The 27,168-nt window shown below is 40.1% G+C and overlaps 2 protein-coding genes across 5 annotated transcripts in view; both read right to left on the bottom strand.

Annotated features, from left to right (window-relative positions):
- LOC134801444 (ankyrin-1-like) overlaps nt 1-27,168 on the bottom strand; it is a 164,368-nt gene that overhangs the window by 5,154 nt on the left and 132,046 nt on the right. For all 4 annotated transcript variants that reach the window (XM_063774008.1, XM_063774006.1, XM_063774007.1 and 1 more), the window contains 17 exons: nt 22,124-22,204; nt 18,227-18,398; nt 17,262-17,381; nt 15,081-15,188; nt 14,428-14,557; nt 13,759-13,947; nt 13,126-13,320; nt 12,334-12,488; nt 10,090-10,152; nt 9,556-9,682; nt 6,831-6,959; nt 6,405-6,497; nt 5,691-5,808; nt 5,071-5,180; nt 4,679-4,751; nt 1,155-4,559; nt 869-950 (listed from right to left, as the gene is read on the bottom strand). In XM_063774008.1, the coding sequence (XP_063630078.1) occupies nt 869-950; nt 1,155-4,559; nt 4,679-4,751; nt 5,071-5,180; nt 5,691-5,808; nt 6,405-6,497; nt 6,831-6,959; nt 9,556-9,682; nt 10,090-10,152; nt 12,334-12,488; nt 13,126-13,320; nt 13,759-13,947; nt 14,428-14,557; nt 15,081-15,188; nt 17,262-17,381; nt 18,227-18,398; nt 22,124-22,204 (5,350 nt within the window). The remainder of the gene's footprint in view (nt 1-868; nt 951-1,154; nt 4,560-4,678; nt 4,752-5,070; nt 5,181-5,690; nt 5,809-6,404; nt 6,498-6,830; nt 6,960-9,555; nt 9,683-10,089; nt 10,153-12,333; nt 12,489-13,125; nt 13,321-13,758; nt 13,948-14,427; nt 14,558-15,080; nt 15,189-17,261; nt 17,382-18,226; nt 18,399-22,123; nt 22,205-27,168) is intronic.
- The window catches only part of LOC134801505 (DNA-directed RNA polymerases I, II, and III subunit RPABC5), a 104,616-nt gene that overhangs the window by 38,283 nt on the left and 39,165 nt on the right, over nt 1-27,168 (bottom strand). The gene's annotated exons all lie outside the window — the stretch shown is intronic.

The raw sequence follows: 27,168 nt of genomic DNA, 5'->3' as shown, positions 1-27,168 counted from the left end.
ACGTACTTTTTGACAAGTATACTCGTATAGGTAGTTCGAAAGAGAATCAGTACCTAAATACAGGGTCATTCTTGAACCGTTAGCCATATTGTGCGAGGTGATTAAGTAGGCTATACTGAACAACGTTTTCTATGGGACCAACTCCGAAATCACAAAAATTTTATTGGCCGTTTCATAGATTTTGGTCGAGTTGATGTCGACGTTTTCTATGGGAAGTGCAATTTTTTTTTGGGATTTCGGGGTTGGTCCCATAGAAAGAGTTGTTCACCTTATCACCTCGCACAATTTGGCTAACGGTCCAAAAATGACCCCGTATTTGTATAAAATTAAATAAGACAAGAGATTGTCTTAGGAAATTGGACATTTTGTAGTAGTTTCACAGTTTTAATTAACAATCGTGAATTTATTGTATGCACACTATAGTTATCTGGCTTATTTTGGCTTGAATGCAATGGCGTTTCATGGAATTAGTTATGTGTAATCGTTATATAATATACATTTGCACACTCGTAGCGGGCGAAATGATATCTTGCAATGACTGTTTGGAAATATACTAAATATCATCAACACCAACAATATATCCTGGCTTATCTATGTCAAAATTGTAAGATTATCATTTGTTTCAAATATTAAACAGCATCCCAGTCATTGTTATTACTGAACAATTAGGAATAGTATCAGAATAGTAGGCAACTTTGAAAATATCCTTGTGTTTTCGACGTGTGCCAGAGAGGTCAAAATTCGAATTCAACTTTTTATTTATTGCACTTCATTGATTGACTCTTTCGTCGAATTACGAGTAAAAAGATAAACCAAAGATACGTCGAATTGGTGTAAATAATATAAAATGAGTGATAAAGTGTCTTACCCTGAGCCCTTTTTGTGTGGTGAGGGCGAGGACTGCGCTTTCTCCGATTCTAATAATTTTGTGCTGGAATCCTTCATGAAACCTGTGAAAAGTAAAATATTTTTTTTAATGTAAAATAAGTAGATATTACGAAAATATTTACTACTAAACTACATAAACTCTACACTCGGCACTAAATAAACGCTACTAAAAATAAATATCAATTTCGCAGTTTTGTTTATAATACAATACAATACTAGAGTAACCAAAAAGGAAAGGCTTCATAGAATACGCTAAATAATCTCACCTTTGCCCGAAGATCCAAACACGGAGTTGCCCAAATCGTTAAGACTGCTCGTGAATTTGTCCGCCTCGTTGGCCACCGCGTCCCCCACCGCCTGTCCTCCCTCCTTCGCCCCCTCCCTCACCCCCTCGAGTCTCTCGCTAACATCCTCTAGCCTCTCCGCCGCCGCACCCTTACTGTCCTCCAACCTCTGTTTAGCAGCCCCTTTCACATCCTCCAATTGATTTTCAGCCGAGACTTGGAAGCCCTCAAAAGACTCCTTCATATCACCAAAGAGCTCTTTAGAATTATTCTCGAAACTTTGCGTCGAGCTCTGAACACCACCCAAGAATTCCTTTGCCGAATCATCTAAGCTATCAAACGTGTTTCCAGCGGAACTTTGGAAGCTGTGTAGCGTGTCTTGCGCGGAACTTTCTAAACCGTGAACGTCATCTCTGAAATCAGCATAAGTATCTCTGGTGGAACTCTGCAAATCTTCCCATTGGTCTCTCGCGTCGCTCACTTTGTCCTTAGCTGAACTTTCGACTCTATCGAAAGTACTTAAGGCCGAGTCTTGAACGTGGTCGAACGCGTTTTTAGACGCCTGCTGTAGATCGCCAACCTTATCGCTTGTGGCGTTTCGGATGTGTTGTAAATCATCGTGCCCTTGCTTTTGTAGGTCGTCGAATTTATTTGACAGGTTCGATTGTAATTCTGCTTTTTTGTCAGCAGCAGCGTTGATTGTATCTTCGGCTGATTTCTTGATTTGTTCAGTAGTTTGTTCGGCGGTTTGTCTTATTCTACCCATTTCTGATTCTGCAACATTTTGTACTTGTGCTTTCTTGTCGTGGATAGCGTTTTCTACAGATTCCTTTTTGTCGTGCACCGCGTTTCCTAGTTCTGATGCTTTGTCGTGAATGGCTGAGCCAACTTCGTGTGCCTTATCATGAACAGCATTCGAAACTTCTTGCGTTTTGCCATGAACAGCTTCACCGAATTCGTGAGCAGCATGTGAAACTTGTTCCTTCTTATCATGGATCGCTGAGCCAACTTCGTGCGCCTTATCATGAACAGCATTCGAAACGTCTTGCGTTTTGTCATGAACAGCCTGGCCGAATTCGTGGGCAGCGTGTGAAACCTGATCCTTCTTATCATGGATCGCTGAGCCAACTTCGTGAGCTTTATCATGAACAGCATTCGAGACGTCTTGTGTTTTGTCGTGAACAGCTTCACCGAATTCGTGGGCAGCGTGTGAAACCTGATCCTTCTTATCATGGATGGCTGAGCCAACTTCGTGAGCCTTATCATGAACAGCGTTGGAAACTTCTTGCGTTTTGTCTTGAACAGCTTGACCGAATTCGTGAGCCGCGTGTGCTGCCGCATCCTTCTTATCGTGAATTGCCGTGCTTACTTCGTTAGCCTTGTCTTTAACTGCACTAGAAACCTCCTGCGTTTTATCGTTAATAGCTTTGCCAATCTCTTGTGCCTTGTCCTGAATAGCTTCCTTTTTGTCATGAATAGTCTGCCCGACTTCTTCCTTTTTATCACTAATAGCTTTGCCGACCTGTTCTGTAGTATCGTGGACAGCGTTAGCGATTTCTTGTTTTTTGTCACTTACAGCCTTACCGACCTCTTCTTTCTTGTGGTGGATGGCCTGACTGACCTCTTGAGTTTTATTGTGTAAAGCATCGCCGACTTCTTGGGCCGCTTGTTTAACTTGTTCCTTTTTGTCATGTGCCGCTTTCTGTAACTCATCTTTTTTATCGTGTAACGCCTTTTCAGCTTCCTTAGCTTTGTCGTTTACGTTTTCAGCTAAGCGATTAGCACCATCTTTTAGTTCCTCATGTTTATGTTCAACGGCTTCCTTGATTTCGTCTTTTTTAGCCGACGCTTCATCTAACAGGTTGTTAGCTGCATCTTTTCCTTCGGCAACTTTTCCTTTCACTTCCTTTTCGATCTTTTCTTTCTCACCGAAAATGTTGCTTACTAGGCCAGAAATAAAGTTCTTGCCTTCTTTCTTGGCTTTCTTAGCCTCTTTCTTCGCTTTGTCTTTTTCTTTTCCCGCTTTAGACTTAAGATCAGCAGCGGTCTCTTCGGCTTTCTCTTTAGCACTGTCTATCGATTCACCAAGGTCGTGTAATTTTTCGTTCGTTTTATCTTTTATATTATCGGCGGTTTCTTTAGCACCTGCTTTTAGATCCTGGGCTTTGTGGTTAACATTATCTTGTACTGCGTGGAAGGTGTCGCTGACAGCATTAGCGCCTTCTTTCGCCTTTTGTCCCATTTGCGACATCTGCTCATGTCCTCTGTTCTTTAGCTCTTCCGCTTGTTCTTGCGCAAGGAAATCCAATGTATGAGCTTTGTTAATCAAATTATTTTTAGTATCTCCTACAGCAAAAGCGACATTCTCATAGGCGTTGTTTGCTGAGGAATTAAAGTTGTCAAATTCGTCGGCAACATTCGATTGGATATCTGTAGCCTTAGCGTTAATGTCGTCGTGAGCTTTATGCGCGGATTCCTCGAGCTTGTTAATACTGTCTTCGGTTGCTTGTTTGGCGTCATTAGCGTGATCTTTAGCACTCTTTATAAAGTTTTCTTCTTTGATGATTAGATCGTCTTTTAATTCTGAGGCTTGGCGCTGCAACTTATCTTTTTGTTGTCCCACCTTAGCAACACCTTCATCCACATTGCTTTGTACTTTGTCACCAACGTCATGTAACTTTTCATGCGCGGCGAATTTAGCTTGCTCAATTTGGTCGAGTAAGGTAGAGGTTTCTTCGTGACTATGTTTGGGTCCCTTGGGGCCATCGCAGCACACTGTAGGGTACGCGAAGGGATCTATCTTGGGAACTCGCATGGGCGTTTCTACCGGCTGCATATTAGCGTATTGCTCATACACTTCTTCAGTAATATTCTGCAAGTTTGCTGGTCTATCTTCATCAACAACTAGGCGAGTTGTGTACACTTCACTGTTGAGATCTTCTTCTTTGTCCTTTTGATGCGGTTTCGTTTTGAGATCCTTGAATATATCATCGACTTTTTCGAGTAAGTCTTCGCTAATGATTCTAGGGGCAGGTTTGGGTGGGGTCTTTTCTTTTTCTTCGGGTTTAGGAGTTTTTTCTTTCTGTTGTTTAGGCGGGCTCTTTTCTTTGTCTTCTCGTTTTGGTGAGTTCTTGTCTTTCTTTTGTTTCGGTGGGCTCTTTTCTTTGGACTCTCTGGGTTTGGGTTTGGGGGAGTCTTTGTCGTCCTCGTCCTGGCTGTGGCTGAAGACGTGTTTAACCTTGTCGGCGAGGCCCCCGAGGAAGCCCTCCTTCTTCTTTCCCTTCTCCTTGTCGCCTTTCTCGAGGGTGTTCATGGGAGTTTTGTCCTCATCGGAATCGAATGTGGCTTTGACTTTGTTTGAGTCGACGTGATTGGTGTCACCGTTGGCTGTAACAAAATTGCTTAATTTAGTAATAAATTATTACAAAATAACAGTGTCCTGATTTTTACTATGTTTTAAATTGATCAATATGAAACCAATAGGAACAAATATCAATAATACGTACGTTGTGGTCTGATGACTGCATCTTCGGAGTCCCTAGTAGGATATTTCACGTCGCCGTTCGTAATAATCAAGTCCTGCGCAGAATAAAAAAAATATGTTTACTATTTTGGCATTACTATCTTTTAGTCCTTTCAATTCCAGGTCAAATTGTTGGTTAGAAAGGTATGTTGCCTTAAAATGATTGTGAATTTATTTGTTACGCTAAAGATATCTCAGTAAAACGACTTTAAAAAAAGGAGAGATGGAAAGAGATGCAAAAGAAAATCTTTAGTCACAGAATACTAACAAACCATTTAGGAGATGTACAATCAGGGCCATAGCGTTAAGTATAAAAAGTATAATATATTTTATGTTATGTTAGTGATTGTGTCATCGAATTGTAGAGATACTAACGTCGTCCGTGTGTCCGTTGAGAGGCGGCGGCGGTGGCGGCGCGATGGGCCCGTGGTGATGGTGGTGGTCCCAGCTGTGGAAGCTCAGTTCGTCCTTGAGCGCGTCGAAACCTGCACACAAGTAGTTAAGTAAATAAAAAAAATACATATATACACATTCTCCTGACAGATCACAAAATGATTTGTTGGCAGGCCCGGCTATGCTATACGAATATACATGTATGTAAGTAATCACGACGAGAAGACCCGAAAATCCTCAAACACAGGAATGGTTCGGGCGTTCTCCGATCGCTGTCAGTATTTTGCCGGTTTCAAAGAGACTTCTAGGGCGAGAAATAAAATGTTACAACACGCCTACAACGGCTCTGTGCTTTCTTTTTGTGAGACTTGACGACACCCGAACATGTGGGATAACGACTTACGTATTTAGAGTTTAAGTTTATCGAACATTTTCATGCGGAAACTTACTTATGATTTGCCGCTGCAGTAACAAAGTCGCCCACGCCCATGTCGGATGGCGACGAACATTTAAATATGGACGGATCGCGAAAATTCTCGGCGAACTTTGCAGTCACAGATGATTTTTCGCCGTAAGTTTGTAGCGGGTGTACTCGTACGTACCGGACTGGTCGAGGTTGAGGCAGTCGACCTGGCTCTTGCCGGCGCGCGGCGCGATCCTCTCGGGCAGCTCCACGTCCAGCACGCACGCCGGCGTCTGAGACTGCTCGCCCTTCGGCACCTGGAGTTATCAAGTGCATTAAAACAAGAAATTCAGTCGTCAATTTCATCATTTTCGAATGGCGTTAACGATAAACGATTGCCACAACAATAGAATTTATGTTAGAATGAAATGAATCGTTAAAATTATCGCTTTTGCGCTGGAGAATTTGAAATCTTGTGGCCTCGGAAACTTGGACTAGACAATGCCACTTCGCGCCAATAAACATGGGCTATTGTGCTGCCCCCTACAGTTTACGCGCTCTTCTGCATGTTGGAGGGTGTGCCATCTTATAGATTCAACTCCAAAAACTTAAAAAAAAAGAAAAAAGTTGGGACCACTAAAAATCCATAAAAGGTTAGTTCGCATTCGCAAGTACAATCAGCAGCAGAAGTTGCTAAGCAGGCGAGGTGTTCAAAATTACCTCGACATGCTCGTATTATCTTAACAATAAAGTCGCGTCAAGATCATTTTGAACACCTCGCCCGCTTAGCAACTTCTGCTGCTGACTGTACACATTTGGCCCGGCAGGTACTTAAAACTATGTTAACTAAACAAAACACGCCAATAAACAGTTGGATCCTGTGCTTTTCTTATAGGTACCAGTTTAAGCTAACCTTAGGTTCGTTCATGAAGTAAATACGTCCGGAGGGGCTCTCCTCGTGATGCTTTACTCGCACCGGGAACTCCACGCGGTTGTCCTTGAACGCCTGTGGAACACGATAATAATAAATAAACAAGGCAAAACACCATGCTTAACAAAAACGAAATGTAAGATTAAGGCGAATTAGGTCCAGAGCTTAAAATAAAAAATTAAAAAATATTTATTTGGTTTAAGAATTACTTATACAGATGTAAGTGTTGGCGCCTCTTTTTAACTAACAAGAGTTTTTAAGAGTACAAATGAAAAGAAGATGGCGGGACGACTTGGATGTGTTCCAGCGGGATTGGCGGGATCTTGCACAACACATAGGATTGGAAAGGGAGAGGGGAGGCCTTGGCCCAGCAGTGGGACACGCATAGGCTAATAAAAAAATACATACCTCGAACTTGAACATGGGCTGCGAGCCGGACTTGGTGACCGGCACCAGGTTCCCGCTGAACTCCAGGTACACCTCCTTGCTGTCCAGGAACTTGACTGACGTGGAGTGCGCCACCTCCGTGTAGTGCTCCTGACGTACAATAAATAATTATTAATAAAATAATGTACTTTTCGTTTTATGAGAACGAACCCTACATCATATTGAATCCAGCGTCTTAAGGGGCGCACTGATTAACAGTCCGCCGGACGGTATCGGCCTGTCACTTGTTCGGAACTGTCAAAATTTTGTACTAACTGACAGGCCGATACCGTCCGGCGGACTGTTAATCAGTGGGCCCCTTTACGATTTTATGTTGATATACAATATACATAATTATTGTTTTACCCATTTTTTTTCTGTAGGCAGTTTTATGTCTTTATTTTGTATGTAATTAAGAAAATAATTTCAAAATGTTCATACCTAAATCGTGTTTAGTAAATACAGTTTATACACAGACGCACTGGCAACCTTACTTACCTTGACAAATTAGCCTTCCATTTCTTAAACTTTATTTTATTGCATAATTAGAGAAGGTCAAAAGACGCTATTAATGCCTGATGAGATTTTTAATTACTAACGGTACAGAGAGCAAATGAGCAAAAAGTACCACGGCTATTACAATCACAACTATAATGAATAACAGTGTCATATCACTTTGTAATGTTTTAAACACTAGACAATCGACATACACGAGAGATCATTTAAATATCAATCCCTTATTGGAATAAAACCTATCAATTAGCGTTTTATAGGGCACGTTAATGAATTTGCATATTAACTTAGTTAAGGAATTTTTTTAATCTACGTTACGCTTGTAACATCCACGTAATAAATATTACATCATTGATTTTTTTCGAGACAGTTCGTTTGATTGAGATCTTGGCCTATTTTGATTAGTTATTGCACCTGTTTCGGTATTTGCCTATAAGGGGCCATCCATTAATTACATCACACGTTTAGGGGGAGGGAGGGTCAAGAAAATGTGACATGTTGTGACAAGGGGGAGGGGGGAGTCATAAACTTTGTGACGTCACTTTAACTTCATCAGTAACCGAAAATGTATTTAAATGATTTTATACGCTAATTATCATTTAAATAACAAGATTTTCAAAAGATAATCGTTTTTATTCCTTTAATTTTATTTCTTAATCAGTTTTGGGTTATAAAATTACTAATATTTCTTTTGTCAAAAATATTTTGATAAAATATTAAATAAATATTTGCCGATTTCGTTGAAGAAATGTGACGTCACACCAGGGGGGAGGGGTTTGCCAAATGTGACCAAGTGTGACAAGGAGGGGGGGAGGGGTAAAAAAACCTAGAAATTCGTGTGACGTAATTAATGGATGACCCCTAATTCATATTATCGCCGCAATACTTATACACTCATAAAACTTTATTTATTGATATAACTAGCAAGAATGAACAGGATGAAATTTTAATCACTAGCCATAGCCTCCTAAGCCATACAAATGAAAATTCCGGAATTTGCCACTGAAGTTTGAACCTTTAGTGCAGGGAATAGAGTTCATTTTGGTTTTAATTGAAAATTTAACGAAAGTAAACAAAAGCGACTTTGTTCCAATTGAATAAGATTTAAATTCCATCGAACTGAATAAGTACTATAGGTAGGACCTTGGGGCTTAGGAGGCTAAAAATCAGCGGCATCACATCAGTCGGAATGTATGAAACAGACAATTTTTTTCGCGATTTCGGCATTGGTCCCATAATAAAAGTTGTTCAGTATGACATATAAAGTCACTAGGCAGAATATGGCTATTGGCTAGTGATTACATTTTCACCGTATACACCAAGAAATGTAATCGGTGATCAGGAACCAATTTTTCTAATCAGTCATCGATGGCGATCACATTTAACTATGGAACCCACCTAGAAATCACAAAAAAAAATTGCCTGTTTCATACAGTAGGGCTGGTCCGATGTTGATATTTTCTATGAGAGAGTTAATTTCTTTTTCGCGATTTCGCAGTTGGTTTCATAGTTAAATGTGATCGCCATCGATAACTGAATAAAAAAAAAATGGTTCCTGATCACCGATTAAAAATCATCGTGTATAACAGCGCTAACTCTTTCGCTAAAGCTCTGGTTTCCTAGGATAGCGGTGCCGTCATATAGCGGCCGTCTCCATACAATTACTACGACATCCATATTTAGCCGTATGGACACGGCCGCTATTAGATGGCACCGCTATCCTAGGAAAACCGAGCTTAACGCCATGCCCGCAGCAAGTGATTTAAATAGCACAGGTAAATAGACGAACGGACGAACGATGTGATTCGCAGTTATAGTCCTGCCGTCACCCAAGAAAGCTATAGATCGAATCGAATAACACCTATTTCAACTTGTAAACATACCTGCTGCAGCTGAGTCTCGTATACGTATCTTATATCGTCAGTGATCGGACTAGCAGCCTGCCTTCCAGGGCATCTAAACGTTTGCCCAGAATCGCTATGCGGACTTAGAATGGTACCTAATGGTTCACGGCTATAGTCCTGGCGTCAGCCATGAAATCTGATGATTTTAGTACAAATATACTTGTAAACATACCTGCTGCAACAGAGTCTCGTACGCGTATCTATCGGTAATGTACAGCACCAGCAGCCTGCCTTCCAGCGCGTCCAGCCTCTTGCCCAGCAACATCCAGCGTGAAAACAAATAAACATACCTGCTGCAACAGAGTCTCGTACGCGTATCTATCGGTGATGTACAGCACCAGCAGCCTGCCTTCCAGCGCGTCCAGCCTCTTGCCCAGCACCACGATACGGACCTCGAATGGCACCAACAACATCTCCCTGAGTAAAATAATAACATTAATTAGAGAAAGTACGAGGTTTTGTATAAATTAATAGTAATTTGAATAGAATTAATTTATTCGTAAGCACAAACAATCGGTACAATACATTACATTATATAAAAGAAAACATAAAATAAGATTAAAGTGCCACGAAATGGTCCCATCTCAGCATGTTGCTGGTGGCTTCCAGCGCTGATCTTCCGATTTGTGTACATATTTAATCCTTTGACCGCCAAAAAAGTCAACTGACGCGACTACAGCCCAATATCAACCTTCGTGCAATGCGTCAAGGTTCATGATGATGCGGCGCACACGATAGGCGTGGGCGTTCATGGGTTAAATGCTAATATAGTACATATATCTTAATGGAGAGAGAGAAGCAAATATAATATAAAAGTTACTTACTTGTAAAGTTCAGTCGCTAATTTGGTGGCATCGCTGACGTTTTGACAATTCATCAACCAGAATCTGAAAGAAATTAAATAAGTAATACATTTCTGTCAGTACAGTAGGCAGCACTAATATTTTCAGCTATAGTTCGTTTTTTTAGCATTAGAAAGAACTTGCAAGAAGGTAAGCGATCTTAACATGTCTTTTATATAATTGAAAAAGGCTTTTTAAAAATAAAAAACGATTACTTATGAAAGAAGAAGAATATAAATGATCGTATTAGATTCATAATTGTTACATATTTGCCGTAACTTATTTTTAAAATGTGTTTTTCAATTAAAAGACACATCAAGATTGTTTACCTTATTTCTAATGCTAAAAAAACGAACTATAATCAGAACCTTAAAATGGTTTTGGAAGCACAACTTACTTATAGTTCGTTTTTATTAGCATTAGAAAGAAGGTAAGCGATCTTGACATGTCTTTTAATTAAAAAACGCTTTTTAAAAATCAGTAACTATTACTTATGAAAGCAGAAGAAATGGTCGTATTAGATTCATAATTGTTACATATTTGCCGTGACTTAATTTTAAAATGTGTTTTTCAATTAAAAGACACATCAAGATTGTTTAACCTTTTTTCTAGTGCTAAAAAAACGAACTGTACACTCGCGTGCAAAAGTATTGCATCACTTTGCATTTTTTCGTTAAACGGGGGTTAGAGAAGGGGTTGTTATCAGTCACTTATCAGAAGTCGATCATTACATATCTCCGCGTATTTTCCCGTGAAGAAGACCTGGAAAAATGGAAACCACTGAAGCTGAAGTCCGCCAAATCGTCCAGCCCCTGCAAGCGGGGCGTAGCCAATGTTCAGTAGCTGCCAAGCTGAATTTAAGCCAATCCACAGTTTGCAGAGTTTACCAGAGGTTCCAGGGGACTGGATCCTTTACTTCAAGGCCAAGAAGCGGCCGCAGAAAGTGTACATCAGAGAGGGACGACCGCTTCCTTGTCACAACATCTCTCCGAGATCGAAACCAGACAAGCTTTGCCATCCAGCAGCGTCTGCGTGAGGTACGAGAAGTGGCTGCCAGTGAGTAGACAATAAGAAGAAGACTTAAGAAAGCGAACTTGACACCCAGGAGGCCCGCAGCGGGGCCCAGATTGCTGGTGCGACACCGTACAGCCTAAAAAGATTTTGCTGAAAATCACAAGAACTGGACCATTGAGCAATGAACCCCAGTTCTCTTCTTGAAAGAGTGCAAATGTGGTTGAATGGGTGTGACCAAAGAGGAAAAGTCTACAGAAGGCCAGAAAAACAGTTTGTTCAATGTTACTTCTCCGAAAGGGTCGCCTGATGGCAATGGATCCGTAATGTTCTGGGGCGGCATTTCCTACGAGTCCTACGACGGGCGGACAGAGCTGGTTTTCGTGCCTGGCGGGGGCCGTGACAGTGGATTGACCGCTGCCAAGTACATCACTGATATCCTGGAGGAACATGTTGTTCCTTATGCCGGTAATTTTGATGAGGGGTTTATCCTAATGCAGGATAATGCCCCGTGTCACACCGCTAGGGCCACCGCAGCCTACCTTCTCGAAGTGGGCATCGACACCATGGACTAGCCAGCGATGAGCCCGGACCTTAACCCCATTGAACACGTGTGGGACTACCTAAAAAGGAGGGTTCGGAAGCGGAATCCTGCCCTGGTCAATGTTGAGGAGCTGAAGGGAGCCTTGCTGGAGGAGTGGGACGCTATTCCTCATTATCACATTACAAAATTAATTAGGTCTATGAAAAACCACTTGGTTTGTGAAAGGAGGGCTGTGGGTGGCAATACCAAGTATTAATTTAATAATAATAATTGATATTGTATTAAAAAAATGACTTTTATTCTTAAGTTTCCTGATTTAATTTTGGATCATTATGCGACTACTTTCAGTTTTCTGATTTTTTTTAGTCTTCAGATTCGAAATTTAATTGAATTTACCAATTTTCTAACGCGTTACATTATAAGCTTTCAGTTGATACCAAAATTTTCAGAATCGGATATAGAATTGCAAAGATATTGGGTGCGGACGAAAAAATGCAAAGTGATGCAATACTTTTGCACGCGAGTGTAGTATAAGAAATCTGCAGTTATCAGTGACCGTCAGGTAGGTGGAACCAGTGACATCCAGCGCACCATACAGCGCACGCAGGGAAGGGTAGGACTGTTATCCTTGTGTGATTGACGTAAAAGTTAGATCCGCTTGACAAGCGTACCTGGCCGAGACGGTGGTAGTGAACGATCCGCAATCATCAGTAACCGTCAATGGCGTGGAACCAGTGACGTCCTCCCATACAGCGCGCGCCTGTCCGCCCATGATGGAACACAGCAGTCGCAGGGTTGACGTGGATTGCTTGTCATGGGGTCCATTCTGAAATATCACAAACAATTAAGAGTTAAGATTTAAGGTAATTTAAAAACTACAATGAAAAAAACCGGAAAAGTGCGAGTCGGACTCGCCCACTGAAGGTTCCGTGCTTTTTAGTATTTGTTGTTATAACGGCAATAGAAATACATCATCTGTAAAAATTTCAACTGTCTAGCTATCACAGCCTGGTGACAGACAGACAGACAGACGGACAGTGGAGTCTTAGTAATGGAGTCCAGTTTTTACCCTTTGGGTACGGAACGCTAATAATGAGACACCAAATTAAACATTCCAACTTTAGCTAGAGTATATGTATTTTAATCGCCGTGCATTTAAATGTACCGTGCTATAGTTCGTTTTTTTAGCGTTAGAAAGAAGGTAAGCGATCTTGACATATGTCTTCTTTATTATTAAAAATCACCATTGAAAAATAACTCACAGCAAACATGATAGAATTATAAATCATACACGATCGTTTACATTCTTTTGCTTTCATAAGTATAAAGTAATATTTTAAAGCGTTTTTCAATATTTTTTAATAAAAACACATAAGTCAAGATTGTTTACCTTCTTTCTAATGCTAAAAAAACGAACTATAGAACACATGTATACTCTGGCAGGTGTACCTATGTGTACGTACCTCGGTCTTGGGCAGCGGTGATGTGAGCGTGATGGAGCGATGGAACTTCCTCCGTCTCGGTTCCACAGTAATAACCGGAGCCACTGCGACGTGTCGCGGTAGCGCTCGCTTGCACAGAGCGGCTGGTGCGCCGTGCGCTTGCACGCCGACGCGGATGCGTTTTGTGAGCGCTTGCGGTGGGAATAGCGCTTGGACCTGGGGAATAAAAATTAAATAAATTATTAACGTCCTTATTCATATCGCTTAGCAAGACTTCTGTCAATTTTATCTCTTTCTAACAAAAAGAAAAGTCACAGACTATAGCCCAAGCCCTCTCGCGCATGAGAGGAGGCCTGTACCCAGCAGTGGGACGTATATAGGCTGGAATTATTATTTATTAATTATTCTAACAAACAAAAAAAGTCAATATGACTGTCAGGGCCAAAAGATTATCAACCATTTGTTAAATCTGACAGACGTTTATGAATAACGCCAAAACTAAAATAATAACTTTAACAGTCACTGTAACCGACTTCATAGTGCTTACTAAGTTGGGGTAGAATCCTGGTAAAGATTCAAATTCCAAGTATCTCGTAGTTCTCTTCCAGTTTTTCATGAACTTGAATTTTTTAGTACACCAGTCTAAACCTTTACCTGTGGTATATGAGAGCTGGACACAGTGCCGCCCTCTGGCCCGATGATGTGAACCTCTTGTCGAACGCGGGAAACGACAGCCAAGTAATGCGGGAAGTCGCAGGTGATAATTCTGGTCACTCGTTCGCCATTTTCGCCCAGTGTTTCGCCAGAAGTGCCGTGTTCAAGTCGTTCGCGATGTAACGCTTCCTGGAAATCAATGTGATGATTAAAAACGTCCTTAGTTCTGATTACAATAAATACAATACAAGTATTTTTGATAAGATACTAAAAAAACAGTCGTAATTAAACTCCATAACGTGTCAAAGTAAAATGAACTCTGCTAACCAGTATTTTAGTGTTGTCATTCCTTTGCCTATGTTTTAAGTATACGTGTCACCATATGTATAATAGGGTTACCATTAAAGTGCAGGTAGTGGTCTTTTACATGGTGTCGGTGTCTAAACTTAACGTATCTAAGTGGCTTGAGCTCTATTGCTCGAATTCTTGGGTTCTTTATTGTGTAGTTAGTGGTATAGTAAACGCAAACCAAACTGACGACCGGGGTCGTAGGTAGGGTGAGAGAGATAGTGACATGACCTCGGTAGTCAGTTTGGTTTGCGTCTACTATAGTGGTCCGGGTCCCTATTATCTGAACTAAAAGTGTTGAAGTAATGTGAGCTCTATTACCTGTATCATAGGGTTGTCATTATTGTGCAGATAGTGGTCCTGCCACGTGTCGCCGGTGTCTGATCGTAGGATTACGATCTCTCGCTCTTTGCACGACGATGTGAAGATAGGCACCTCGATTATTACGGGCCTGCAATAAATAATACAACATGTAATCAAAATTCAATTCTAAACACAAACTTTTTTGGGTGACATATGTATGCTTTTGGGGGTTGACGAGTTAAAGTCCGTTTAAGATTTGAGAATTTGTACCTAAGCTATAATAGATCAAAAACTAGTTCTAAGCATTATACTAAGAATATAATTATGTTTAAGTATATGGGTAAGAAAAAAATTAATATTGTTGTGCAACTTAAAAACATAAAAGCTTATTTTCATTAGTTGTTAAGCCTTATAATGTGGATGTGATGTTATCTTTTTTTTCTTGAGGGAAGATGCTAGTGTAGCATGAAGTGATAGACGCAGTACTCCCGGAGACCAAAGTCGTTTACGGCGTGAGTGGCGAGCGTCCTATTGAGCGTTTGTGGCGTGGGGAGAGTGGGAGGTGGCGTCATAGTTCGCTCGCGTAAGTTTGCATTTGTTTAACGTGAACATCCCGCCCAGTACGTCCACCCAGACTACACTATGTATATTAAGCGAGACAATGTACTTACGCCAGGAACTTGGCGCCCTGCGGCTGCAGCTCCAGCGCGCGCGACGCCAGCGCCTCGCCCTCCATCAGCGGCGGCGGCGCCGCGGCCGGCGCGCGGCGCGTCGCCGCTCTGCGACAACAGTTGTAGTTATAGTTCGTCAAAGGAGTGTCTCATTTTAAGCATAGACAGAGATAATCATATTATCTTTGTCTTACACTAGTACTAGCACCCGAAAGAAAAGGATGAGTATAGTTTTCCTGGTTGTTACTGACTGACAAATTGGTTTGACCGACTATAGTTATCGATGCAGACGACTAAATATAAACATAAAACAACAAACAAAGTAGGCCTAGGTACTTTTAAAGAATCAATTATGAAAATAAAAGTAAAATGTAAAAATATCGCTTCGGCCGTGGCTCGGGCGACCGCAATAATCTCTGGTCTCTTGTAAACAAATAATAATACTAACAAATAATAATGTATTGTACCTAGTAACACGGTAAGCTTCGGTAGCTCAGTTTAGTGCCTGCCTAAACATTCTGAATCCACAACGCGGACAATCTGACTAGGTAAGTCATGCAAAATAGCTCAAATTAGCTTATACAGATATCATAAATTCTAGATGATGGCTACATAAAATATACAACTACAATACGTAATACTCGAGATCAATAAACCGATTGATATTTCCGTTCAACCGTTATTTCAACTCAACTTCCACGTAATTTCCCAATCAACATAACCTTCATTACCATTAGACATTTGTTGAAACACTAGCTAATAATACACAAACAATGCATTAGCATATGAATCACACGCCGAATCATTGCAGTTTTGGGCGTCTGCCATGTAAAACGTTTGTTGTGTAAACGCTAAATGTTTCTTGATAACTTTAATTAGCTCGGTTGCAAATCAACAATTACAAACAACTCTTGTTATAGTTTGTCATCTTCTAATAATGGCTATGTGCAAAGTATTAGGCGTTTCAAGCGAGCTGAAGAAATGAGCACGTTATACAGGGTGGCCCATTTAGATCGGAAACTATAAGACATACGACGATCTCTTCTTAGGAACCATGTCATCGATTTTAGTAACAAGGAAAACTGCATTTAGACATTTAAAAAATGTGCACTCAGGTCGGGAATCGAACCCGGACGTTTTGAAAAATAAAACTAACACTACAATTTCTATTTAGATATCGATTGTGTAGGTCTTAAGCAGTAAATGTTACTATGAAACATGATGTCTGAAATGAATAAAATGCATTGTTTTCATATCCTTTCATTTATTTTAGTAAGTTTTCGAAATGACCACCATTTTACGAGTAGAATATTGTATTGAAAAAAAAAAATGCAGTTGGAAACATGCAGTTTGATCCCCATATGTGGTTTTCCATGAATTGAATCTGTATGGAATTGAACACAAAACGGGTGTTCAATTCCATACAAAGATATTTTAAGCACAATCTATTCAATTGGCAGAGTAATTTAACAATCCTGCTGCAGTAGATTTGCAATAGAATTGCACAATACAATATCCATGCACGTGATACGCACTGCGCAGTCAGTCTACAATGACATGCTATTGATAACAGGTACCATAATAACCAGTAGTAACTTGATTGACTGTAACTCTGATTTGACTGCTGCATGACCGTGGCGCCGCCCTTGGGTGTGGGACATATTGGTTATGACAGACTTTGACAGTTGACAAGTGCCAAATAGTATGAAGATGTCGTCTCACCAGTTTATATTTTCACCACCTGGTGCGTTGCCGTCGCTTGTATTCCCCCCACCACCAACTTCGCACATAGCTAATTCTGAACTGCCTTAATATACGGGTTTACTAATGAGTATAACAGCAGCAGACGGGATAACGACACATAGTTTAGCTTCCTTGGATCATCACGAACTTGTGCATAAGCTTCATCATCATCATATCAGCCAGAGGATGTCCACTGCTGGATATGTCCTCCCCCAAAGAGTGCCGCAATGACCGGTCGTGCGCCATCCGCATCCAGCGGACTCCCGCGACCTTTACCAGGTCGTCAGTCCATCTTGTGGGGTTGTCTACCCACGCTGCGCCTTCCGGTACGTGGTCGCCACTCGAGAACCTTTCCGCCCCAATGGCCATCGGATCTACGTGCAATGTGCCCCGCCCACTGCCACTTAAGTTTAGCGATAAGCATAAGCATAAACTTACCGGCATGTAACTCGGGTGGGGGCCGCACAGGCGGCGGGCGGGACGACGATGCGCACGCCGCCGCGCCGCTTGGCTTTCATGGCCCCGCCACGCGCGTCCACCACGAACGACACCAGGAATCTGGAATTAGGATATTGATATTATTATCTATTTTCAGAACGAACTCGTCATGCAAAATTGGTCAAAAGTGCGTAAAGAGACTTCAGTCTCCAAGCATAACACCTGCCTAGAGAGAGTACTTTTTATTACGCCTGTAAGTTGAGAGTTAAAGTCCTATAAGCAGTGGCGCGTTTGCCCTAAGGCCCAGTAGGCCCGGGCCTAGGGCGGCAAATTGTGACAAAAAATTCGCTGATGATAACAAGAAATAACTTAAAATGTAGTCAATATGATGGATGCTTCGAAAGGGGCGGATATAGGGCCTGGGGCCTAGGGCTGCAATGACTGCAAATCCGCCACTGCCATTTGCTATCGGGCCCGAGCAAGAGTATTTTTACGTTCCATCAGCACATCGTTAACACTAGGTATTTGAAGGAAATGTAAAAAAATGGGTCATATGCAAAAATGCTAATTAATTGGCAATTAGAGACAAAGTATTTTTTACATGCCAAATATTGTTAAAGATGTGCTGATATTCCGTGAAACGGAAAACGCCGTGCTCGGGCCCGAAGTCGGGTCGGATATCGGGCCCGATAGCAAGTGTGGGTCTGATTGGCCGTTTACACACTTTCCTTACGGGCATACTTCATATAACTTTGTTTTTAATAACGTGTTTTTCAAAATATATTAAGAACGGGTCACTCACGTATTCCTTCACTTATTCGCAAGCTCCTGATGACACGCATCGGTACGGAGTGAAACATGTCGAGCGTTTTTCGACTTAAAATACGTGAGTGACCCGTTCTTAATATATTTAATATGTCTGTGTCTCACGGAAGTTTTTGTAATTAAAATATTTAGATTCTCACCCGATGTCGAGCGGCTGCCGGTCGATGGTGGCCACCTTCTTGTCATTGTTGCTGGGGTAGAGGTGGCCGTCCGTGACGGAGTCCTCGAGGGGCCGCGCCCGGTGCAGGGTGCCGGCTTCGCTGTTCATGTAGCGGTATTGCTGCTGCTGCTGAATTGGGCACTCGACTTCTCCTGGAAAACGATAATTAACATCAGTTTCGTATTTAACACGATATTGGTTAAATTTGAAGTGATTGTTTTTTACAGAACTTTAGATGTCATATAGGTATTTCGCCAGTAACTGGCCGGTTTTATTAACTGGCCGCCCTAAACTTAAAATGGATTCAATTCACCTATAAACAGAATTCATTTTAGTATAAGGTTTCAATAGCTGGCCAGCTTTCAATAACTGGCCACCTTTATACTAAATAATATGAATTCTATTTATAGCTGAATAGAATTCATTTTTAGTTTAGGGCGGCCAGTGCCTGAGGCGGTGGCGTCTTTGACAGAGGACTTGGTCTCTTTTTCTTAAGTGGGTATACGATATTTAATTCAGTTTATAAATTAGTATTGTGACTACTTAAAAAACACAAATCAAAATATTTTGAAATAATTGAAATTGTTCCCTAAGTTGTAACCTATACGTATTAAAGGGAAAGCCGACTATCCGGCCACATTTGTAATCGGCGATTAGTCGGCGACGACGAGCTATGGGGAACTATTAATGTTATTGCAAAATTTTGAGACATCTTATATTTCGTTTTTTTAGCATTAGAAATAAGGTAAACAATCTTGATGTGCCTTTTAATTGAAAAACACATTTTAAAAATAAGTTACGGCAAATATGTAACAATTATGAATCTAATACGATCATTCATATTCTTCTGCTTTCATAAGTAATAGTTACTGATTTTTTAAAAGCGTTTTTCAATTAAAAGACGTGTCTAGATCGCTTACCTTCTTTCAAGTTCTTTCTAATGCAAAAAAAACGAACTATAGACAGGGCTCGTTGGGCGGCGTTGCTCGTAAAGAGGCTGACCACAGGGGATAGGTTCTTAAGCCTTTATAAGGCAGAGGGAATATATTTCCCACCTGATATTGAACTTTATTTCAAAGTGATAGGGTTCAATTTTGCATAATTCCTGACACCCTTATGCCTTATAAAGGGTTAACTGGCGACTATTTACGTAAAGGAAATAGAGCCTTGGAAATACCTCCTACAAGCTGTACTGACGGTCTGCTCAGGATCGCAAAATAAAAGAAAGACAGAAATTGAACGAGCATTCTTGTCATAGGTCTTTTCGAACCTGTAGAGGACACCTTTTAGCCAAGCTAATATGATGAATAGCGCAAGCAAAGGAGCAAAACTATTGTTTTTCACCTAAATTTATACGAAACTAATGATCTGGCCGACTAGCCGACTAGTCGGCCGACTAATCGGCCATTCGAGCGCCGATTAGTCGGCTAGTCGGCCAAATCAATAGTCGGTACATCACTAATACGTATCGTATACATTCTTGAACTATTAAGACGGTTACCCTAACGGCCCTCACGTATTGGGCAATCTAATTGTCGCAACGACTTGATTTGCGATTGCGCATCGCATAAAAATTTGACCCCAGTAATTGAGCGTAATGACCATAATGTGATTGCTCTAATCAAGATGACCTGTTGTACTTGCTATCGATACTTGGAGCCAACGGGATACAAAGTCGTAATTAGATATAGTTCTAACGGGAGTTTTCATTGATGCATGTGCTATATGCAGTAGTATTGTAGTAAAATTGAAGAAATGCTCTAATAATAGCCTAATCAATCACATATTGAAATTGACAGCTACAGTACTCCAGTTATTTTAATGTCAATTTATAACAGCTTTATTAGGTAAATATCTAGTGTACTGGATACATATCGTCACTACTTTGAAAAAAAATCTTATCTTGTTCTGATATAAAAAAAAAGTGGTATCTAACTATGTATGTATTGGGATGCGTACAGACTTACTGCGTTTCAAATTCGAGTAGCAGTGTGAGATACGAGATTTTTTCAAAGTAGTGACGATATTGATTCTGGTCTTATGTACGAAACTAAATCTAACAAAATATCGTTATACTGTGTGCATCGTTAATTGCGTTATTTGACATCTGTCACTCACAACAGCAATACAACTATAATACAACGTAAAATGTCTTGCACATCGAAATCACAAAGGAAAATAATTGCACTGCGAACGTTTACGTTCTATGTCTTTTTTTATTTATTTTAGGGTTGGCCGGACACCACCGTTATGAATCGGTAGTCGTCTAAGTAAATCGATATGAATTTTTCTTTTAATAAATAAAGGATAAATAAAGGTGGATAATTAACTGTAAATATGGATATATTTATCGTCACCAAACAGACAACAAATTTGACACAGAAATAACATAAATAAACTTTAAAATAGATCCCCAGTTAGTTTACATTTTGACGATGGGTGCGACCTACTCGGTCGGTGTATTAAATGCATTTACCTTGCGGGAAAACGATATAATTCTAGCTTTATTTAAATCTCAAATAAAAATTCATCATCATCATTCATCATTCATCATTTCAGCCTATATACGTCGTCCCACTGCTGGGCACAGGCCTCCTCTCATGCGCGAGAGGAGCGAGCGGAGCGGAGGAAAAATTCATTATACGTCACAATTCGATACCTCAGTCTACGTGCCATCCAATCGTAATCGCTTGCTGTGACAATCGATTTGGGTTAGTTACATCTCTATATACGTCACTCATAATGTGTCAAATAACGCAAATAATAATGCATACAGTATATCTATCTGTTTATGGGCATTATGTACACATATACAAACGTTTTTTTCGATAGGATTTTTGCGAAAATTACTCAGTACTCGAATGAGCAATTTAGAATCTTCAGCACCTGCAATCGCATCAAAGCCTTAGAATTAGGGATGTACCGACTAGTCGCCGACTAGTCGGGAAAGCCGACTATCCGGCCACATTTGTAGTCGGCGATTAGTCGGCGACTAGTCGGCAACAATGGCCGATTAGTCGGCACTTTATTAGTGAAAGAAAAACAGAAAAAAAAGAATTCGACAGTTAATATTTACGAAAATAAACATAAAACAATGTTTATTTTACTAAAATACCTATTTAGAGTGCATACGAAAACTTTTGTTGATATCACAGACAAGACATCCTCCAGACTGAGCATAGTAGCTCTACCCCCTCTGCCACAAATACGGTACCTCGTCCCCCGCACCCCCGTATTTTTGGCAGCATCGGTTTCATGAAATAAGTGCTCTAAACTCCGTCTAGAGGATTCCTCCTAGTCTATGGTTCATATAATTGACCGTTTGATCGTTATCGTATGTTGCTGGGCTGGTATTTTCCTCAACTGATTGTCGTGTAATTTCATGTGCAAGTTCGATATTTTTTTTTTATTACTTAGTTTTAGTTTTTTTTTAATGGTGGAGCCATGAGGAACGAGGGACTATTAATGTTATTGCAAAATTTTGAGACTTAGTCAGGGCACGTTGCTCGTAAAGACGCTGACCACAGGGGATAGGTTCTTAACTGGCGACTACGTACGGGAGATAGAGCCTTGGAAATACCTCCTACAAGCTGTACTGACGGTCAGCTCAGGATCGCAAAATAAAAGAACTAAAGACAGAAATTTAACGAGGATTCTTGTGATAGGTCTTTGAACTGTAGAGAACACCTTTTAGCCTAGCTAAATTATGATGAATAGCGCAACCAAAGGAGCAAAACTATTGGGTTTCACCTGAACTTATACGAAACTAATGATCTGACCGACTATAAATACGTCGCTCGAATGGCCGATTAGTCGGCCGACTAGTCGGCTAGTCGGCCAAATCAATAGTCGGTACATCACTACTTAGAATCCTTACCTCCTTCGTCCTCGGAATCGCTCATGAAGGTGTCCTGCATGAGTTCTGGCGCAGCCACTCGGTATTTGCCCTCCAAACCACCTGGAACAAGCAAACAAACACAATAAGCAAAGTGTTGGTACAAATTAAGCATAAAACGTAAAGCATGATATGAGCAGGGCCTCATGGATTCCATATGTGTCATCCATCTTCATGGATTCCATAATAGTCATTATGTAAATTTGACCTTTACTCCTTCTCCATTCTAGTTAGTCAAAAAATATGCTATATGTACCTACGTATTTATAGTTTATTTATTATTTATTGTCATGGTCTTGCAGTGTTTTTCAAAGTAAGTATAGTAGGTACTATCCAATTTATACCAGGGAACTAAAAAATTGTATTTATAGGTATCTTTTCGAAAATTTAAATTAGCACATAATCAGAGCAATGACACTTAATTTATAATTTAACTAAGCTTAAACCTTGTCTTCCAAACAAATTACGAAATAAAGCCTTAATTATCTTTTTTATATTGGCAGTGTCTAGCTGTTATAACCATTTCGCAGATTTCCCATAGTCTAACAATACAACAATGATGTTAGTATCGTAAATTGTAGTTTTTTTATAATATTACATTAGGTGTTTCCTTTTTGCGTAAATTATACCGTGGTTAGACGGTGGGCATACATATTGCCACAATCGTGGTTCTTATCGATGTGAAGATTACCAGGCAAGCTAGAATTGTGATACATATACAAAAATAAACATATTTGAGTTGAAAGTGTCTTAGCTTTTTACGTCTTCTTATTAAACTTTATTATAAAACTGGAATATACGACGACGAAGCGAAAGCAGAGAGGTCTTGGTCATTTTTCTTTGTGACATATTGTAACAATTTACAAATCAAAATATTTAATAAAATAATTTTATTTACTTCATATTTGTTCATATTTATTTATCTACTTTTTAAATATATAGGAGGCAAAAATGCTGACGAATCGCCTGATGGTAAGCGATTACCTACCGTTGCCCATGGACACCAGAGGGGTTGTAAGTATGTTGCCGGAATTTGAGATGGGAGTACGCTCTTTTCTTGAAGGTTTGATACATGTACGGAAAATATTTGGAAATACTAACTTGTACTAGTGTTAATGATTGTAAAGAACGTAGCTAGTATCTGGCGCGTCTACACAATTTGGGAGTACATATACAGGGTGATTACGGGGTCGTGATCCAGAACCACTTTTTCTGACTCTATAAATGATCCACATTATCATACGGTAGTATTTGATGAAAAAATAATTCCTTGAATTATTCTTATTTTTCAAGTAAAATTAATGTTATACTAAGTAATTATGGTCACCCTATGACTTTTGACATACGCTGTATGGAAAATTGGAAAGCGACAAGACGTCACATTGAGTAGGGTCACCAAATTGTATGCAAAAATGTTTTTTCCTACTTGTCATCTGGAAAATAATCATCATTATTGGTGATAAACAATAATTAACAACAACGTTAGGCTCATCTTTGGATTCTGTATGATGTCTGGTTCTCTTGCTCCACGACCCCGAAATCACCCTGTATAGATAAGCGTACTAGTGCAAACAAAAACCTATCACCAATAATTAATGTGTGAACTACGAATTCGTATAAAACCCAGACTATTGGGAATGTCCAACAACCAATTAAAGTAAGGTTTCATTTCAAAACGAAACTTTCCTTAGAAAGTGTCAATGTACCTCTTATACATCAGGATGTACATTTCAATATTGTTTTGGCCAAGTTCTCATACTGAATGCTAACTAGCTACCAACTGCAAACAAACAATATACAAGAAATGTACACGTGTGAAAGGGACAGGTAAAGTGATTAGTATGTAAGGTAATATAGGTATCTCTTTTCAAAGTTTGAGGTGCCTGTAAATGGGCAGGTTGCATTGGTTTGCATTTCGAGAACAGTTAAAGGTCGATGGCTTGACGAATCGATTCGTTGGGGACATTTGGATGGTTTACTTTGGCCCGTTAGTTGGATGGTTTTACGTTTGAGAATTACGATTATTTGATGGCATCCAATTTGTTAAGCCTTTTTTTTTAAATTAAGATGTTCATCTTACTTACCCGAAATCGTAATTTAAATAACAATTACTCATTGGGTCCAAGTCCAACTTCAATGAGGTCTTAATTGAGAACGCTTAACTGTTATTATGAATAGAGTCAGCAATAGTATTCGCTTAGCACCTTTTCACACAAACTTATTTGCAGAGGGGTACCTTTTCTCTGCAGCTGACTGTACAATATCCGTGACATTTGCCGGCACAACGTGAGGAAGATAGTGAAATGATGATCACATAATATGTTAAGCAGAGCGTTTTCGGCATACCAATCATATTTCTGAAAGTTCGGCTTCAGCAAAAAACGCCGGGATAATTCCACGTAAATAGGGACATGATGAGGCAAAAGTCAACTTGCGAGATAGCAACACTTTTGCGATAGCAAGGTGACACAACTTGCGAGATAGCAAGGTGGAAGTATATTTTCAAACCCATTTGGAATTAATTTAGTGCAATATTACTCTCATTTGCCAGTAGTCTTTGCAGTGACTTGATTAAACACTGATTAAACTGCAGGAACGAACAAAAACAAATAAATAAATACACCAGCTTTTCACTACCCACACCCGAATTAACAGGTTTCCTAAAATAGCAGAAGTTACTATAGACCACGTCACGTCGGATTGGCACGCCGCTTTATTCTTTAGTTTTATGGCCGCCCAATTGGGCTGGTGGAGATGACAGCGTTTTGGTAACATGTGTTTTAGTTAGTACTAACGATATATTCTGCCAGACAGTTTCTCTGACTTTTTGGGCGACGGAATCTTAAACTAGATGCAAGGAGCATCATTTACTTAGGTCTTAAAATATTTATTGAAGTGTACTATCATGTATGCCAAGTTTTCCCGTGTTCAGGCAAGCCGATATCTCGCGGACCCATGTAGATTGATTTAAGGAATGAATGGCTACAAGATCATAAATTAGATATCAACCTAAGCAAAACTAAGATCGTTAAGTTTAAACCATATCAAAAAAAAAAGAACTAGAAATAGACTTCAAACTAAATAACCAGACTATTGAACAAGTTGACCAGTTCAAACTTCTGGGCATAGTGGAATGGATCTTTTACCAAATCATACCTATGCGAATGGCACTCTAGATAGTAGCTTTTTCTTCAAATATGGATTAGCATCCATAACTACTCGTATATGCTTCTGTAGTTGATGCTGAGCATACCTCTGCGCTGTATGCATACCTGCGTAGGCATACAATGTTGCATAGAGCAGACTGCAAGAATTTCTCCCCAATTAGAGCCAGGTCATTCAGGTATTAACGTGTCACAGCTGACGCCTAATAAAGGACCACAATTGGAGTCAGAAGTCAGAGTCAATTGCTCGCCTACGCGGTGACATCAGTCTGTGGTTACCGCAGTACGTTTAGTAAAACAAACCAGTATAATTTGAACTATAGTTCTGTTAGAACTTTGCACAATTGAAGATCACACTTAAAATAGCTGATGTGATGCTATGCGCTCAGGAGTCGCTAATGTAAAGTATATTTATGATCTTTTAGTATTATGGCTGCTGTGCCCACGTTAAACCTTAGTTTGTTCGTATTGGAATATCAGAATGCTTTCGCAATAACTAATTAGTAGCTATGCCATATATAGTGGTAAAGAAGCAGGGAGGACGTCAGGATTTAAAAAAAAAACCGGCTATTAAGTGCGAGACGGACTCGCGCACGAAGGGTTCCGACCATTACGAAAAAACGGCAAAAAAATCACGTTTGTTGTATGGGAGCCCCACTTAAATATTTATTATATTCTGTTTTTAGTATTTGTTGTTATAGCTGCAACAGAAATACATCATGTGTGAAGATTTCAACTGCCTAGCTATCACGGTTCTTGAGATACAGCCTGGTGACAGACAGACAGACAGACAGACAGACTGACCGCGGAGTCTTAGTAATAGGGTCCCGTTTTTACCCTTTGGGTACGGAACCCTACAAAGGGTGCACTGGTAACGGGCCTTTGTAACGGGGTTTTCGCATTATCAACTAAATACATGCATACACTAATGACGAAAATTATAAGGATTTAATTTATAATAAACTAGCTGTGCCCGCGGCTCCGCCCGCGTGGAATTCGGTCTGTGTCAGTAAGCGGCTAATTTCTAATCCTAATTTCTCTCCCTCTCCCCTGGAGGCGGAACTTGAAGTAAAGTTGACAGATGGATATGCTAGAGGACTGTAGTCCAGATAAAATATTTTACAATTAATAAAAAAAAAAATAGGATCATTTTACAATTAGGTACCACTAAATAAAACTACACTCTAAAATCAATATTTTTTTTCGCCCTTATTCAAATTCATCATTTTATCACGAAAATTGAGAGTGCTGCAGTAGTAACGTTGCAACAGAGCAATGCTGCTGCAGTCGCCATATCTTAGAAAGTTATTGAAAACGCGAGCGAAGCAAACGCGAAAATGTTTCGATATAAAAACGCAATTTGATAGACAGTTGTACATTTCTACTTTTAGTATGGAAATCAGTCACATCATTTTATTACGAAAATTGGCAGTGCTGCAGCACTAATGTTGCAACAGAGTAATGCTGCTGCAGTCGCCATATCTTAGAAAGTTATTGAAAACGCGAGCGAAGCGAGCGCGAAAATTATTCGATATAAAAACGCAATTTGATAGACAGTTGTACATTTTTACGTTTAGTATGGAAATCAGTCTCATAATTTTATCACGAAAATTATTGCCAGGATCGCACGTACCGAGTTGAGTGGCGAGACAGTAAAACAAAGTATGAAATTGTTACTCGGCCGAGTACAAATTCCATACTTCGTTTTACTGTCTCACCACTCTACTCGGTACGTGTACCGAGCCCATCAGAGACTGCACTGCACCGATGGCCTAGCGGTAAGAGCGTGCGACTTTCAATCTGGAGGTCGCGGGTTTAAACCCCGGCTCGTACCAATGAGTTTTTCGGAATTTATGTACGAAT

This window comes from Cydia splendana, chromosome 22, assembly GCF_910591565.1.
Source record: "Cydia splendana chromosome 22, ilCydSple1.2, whole genome shotgun sequence".
In the NCBI taxonomy this organism is placed as follows: Eukaryota; Metazoa; Arthropoda; class Insecta; order Lepidoptera; family Tortricidae; genus Cydia; species Cydia splendana.
This window is presented reverse-complemented; position numbering and strand designations above follow the sequence as displayed.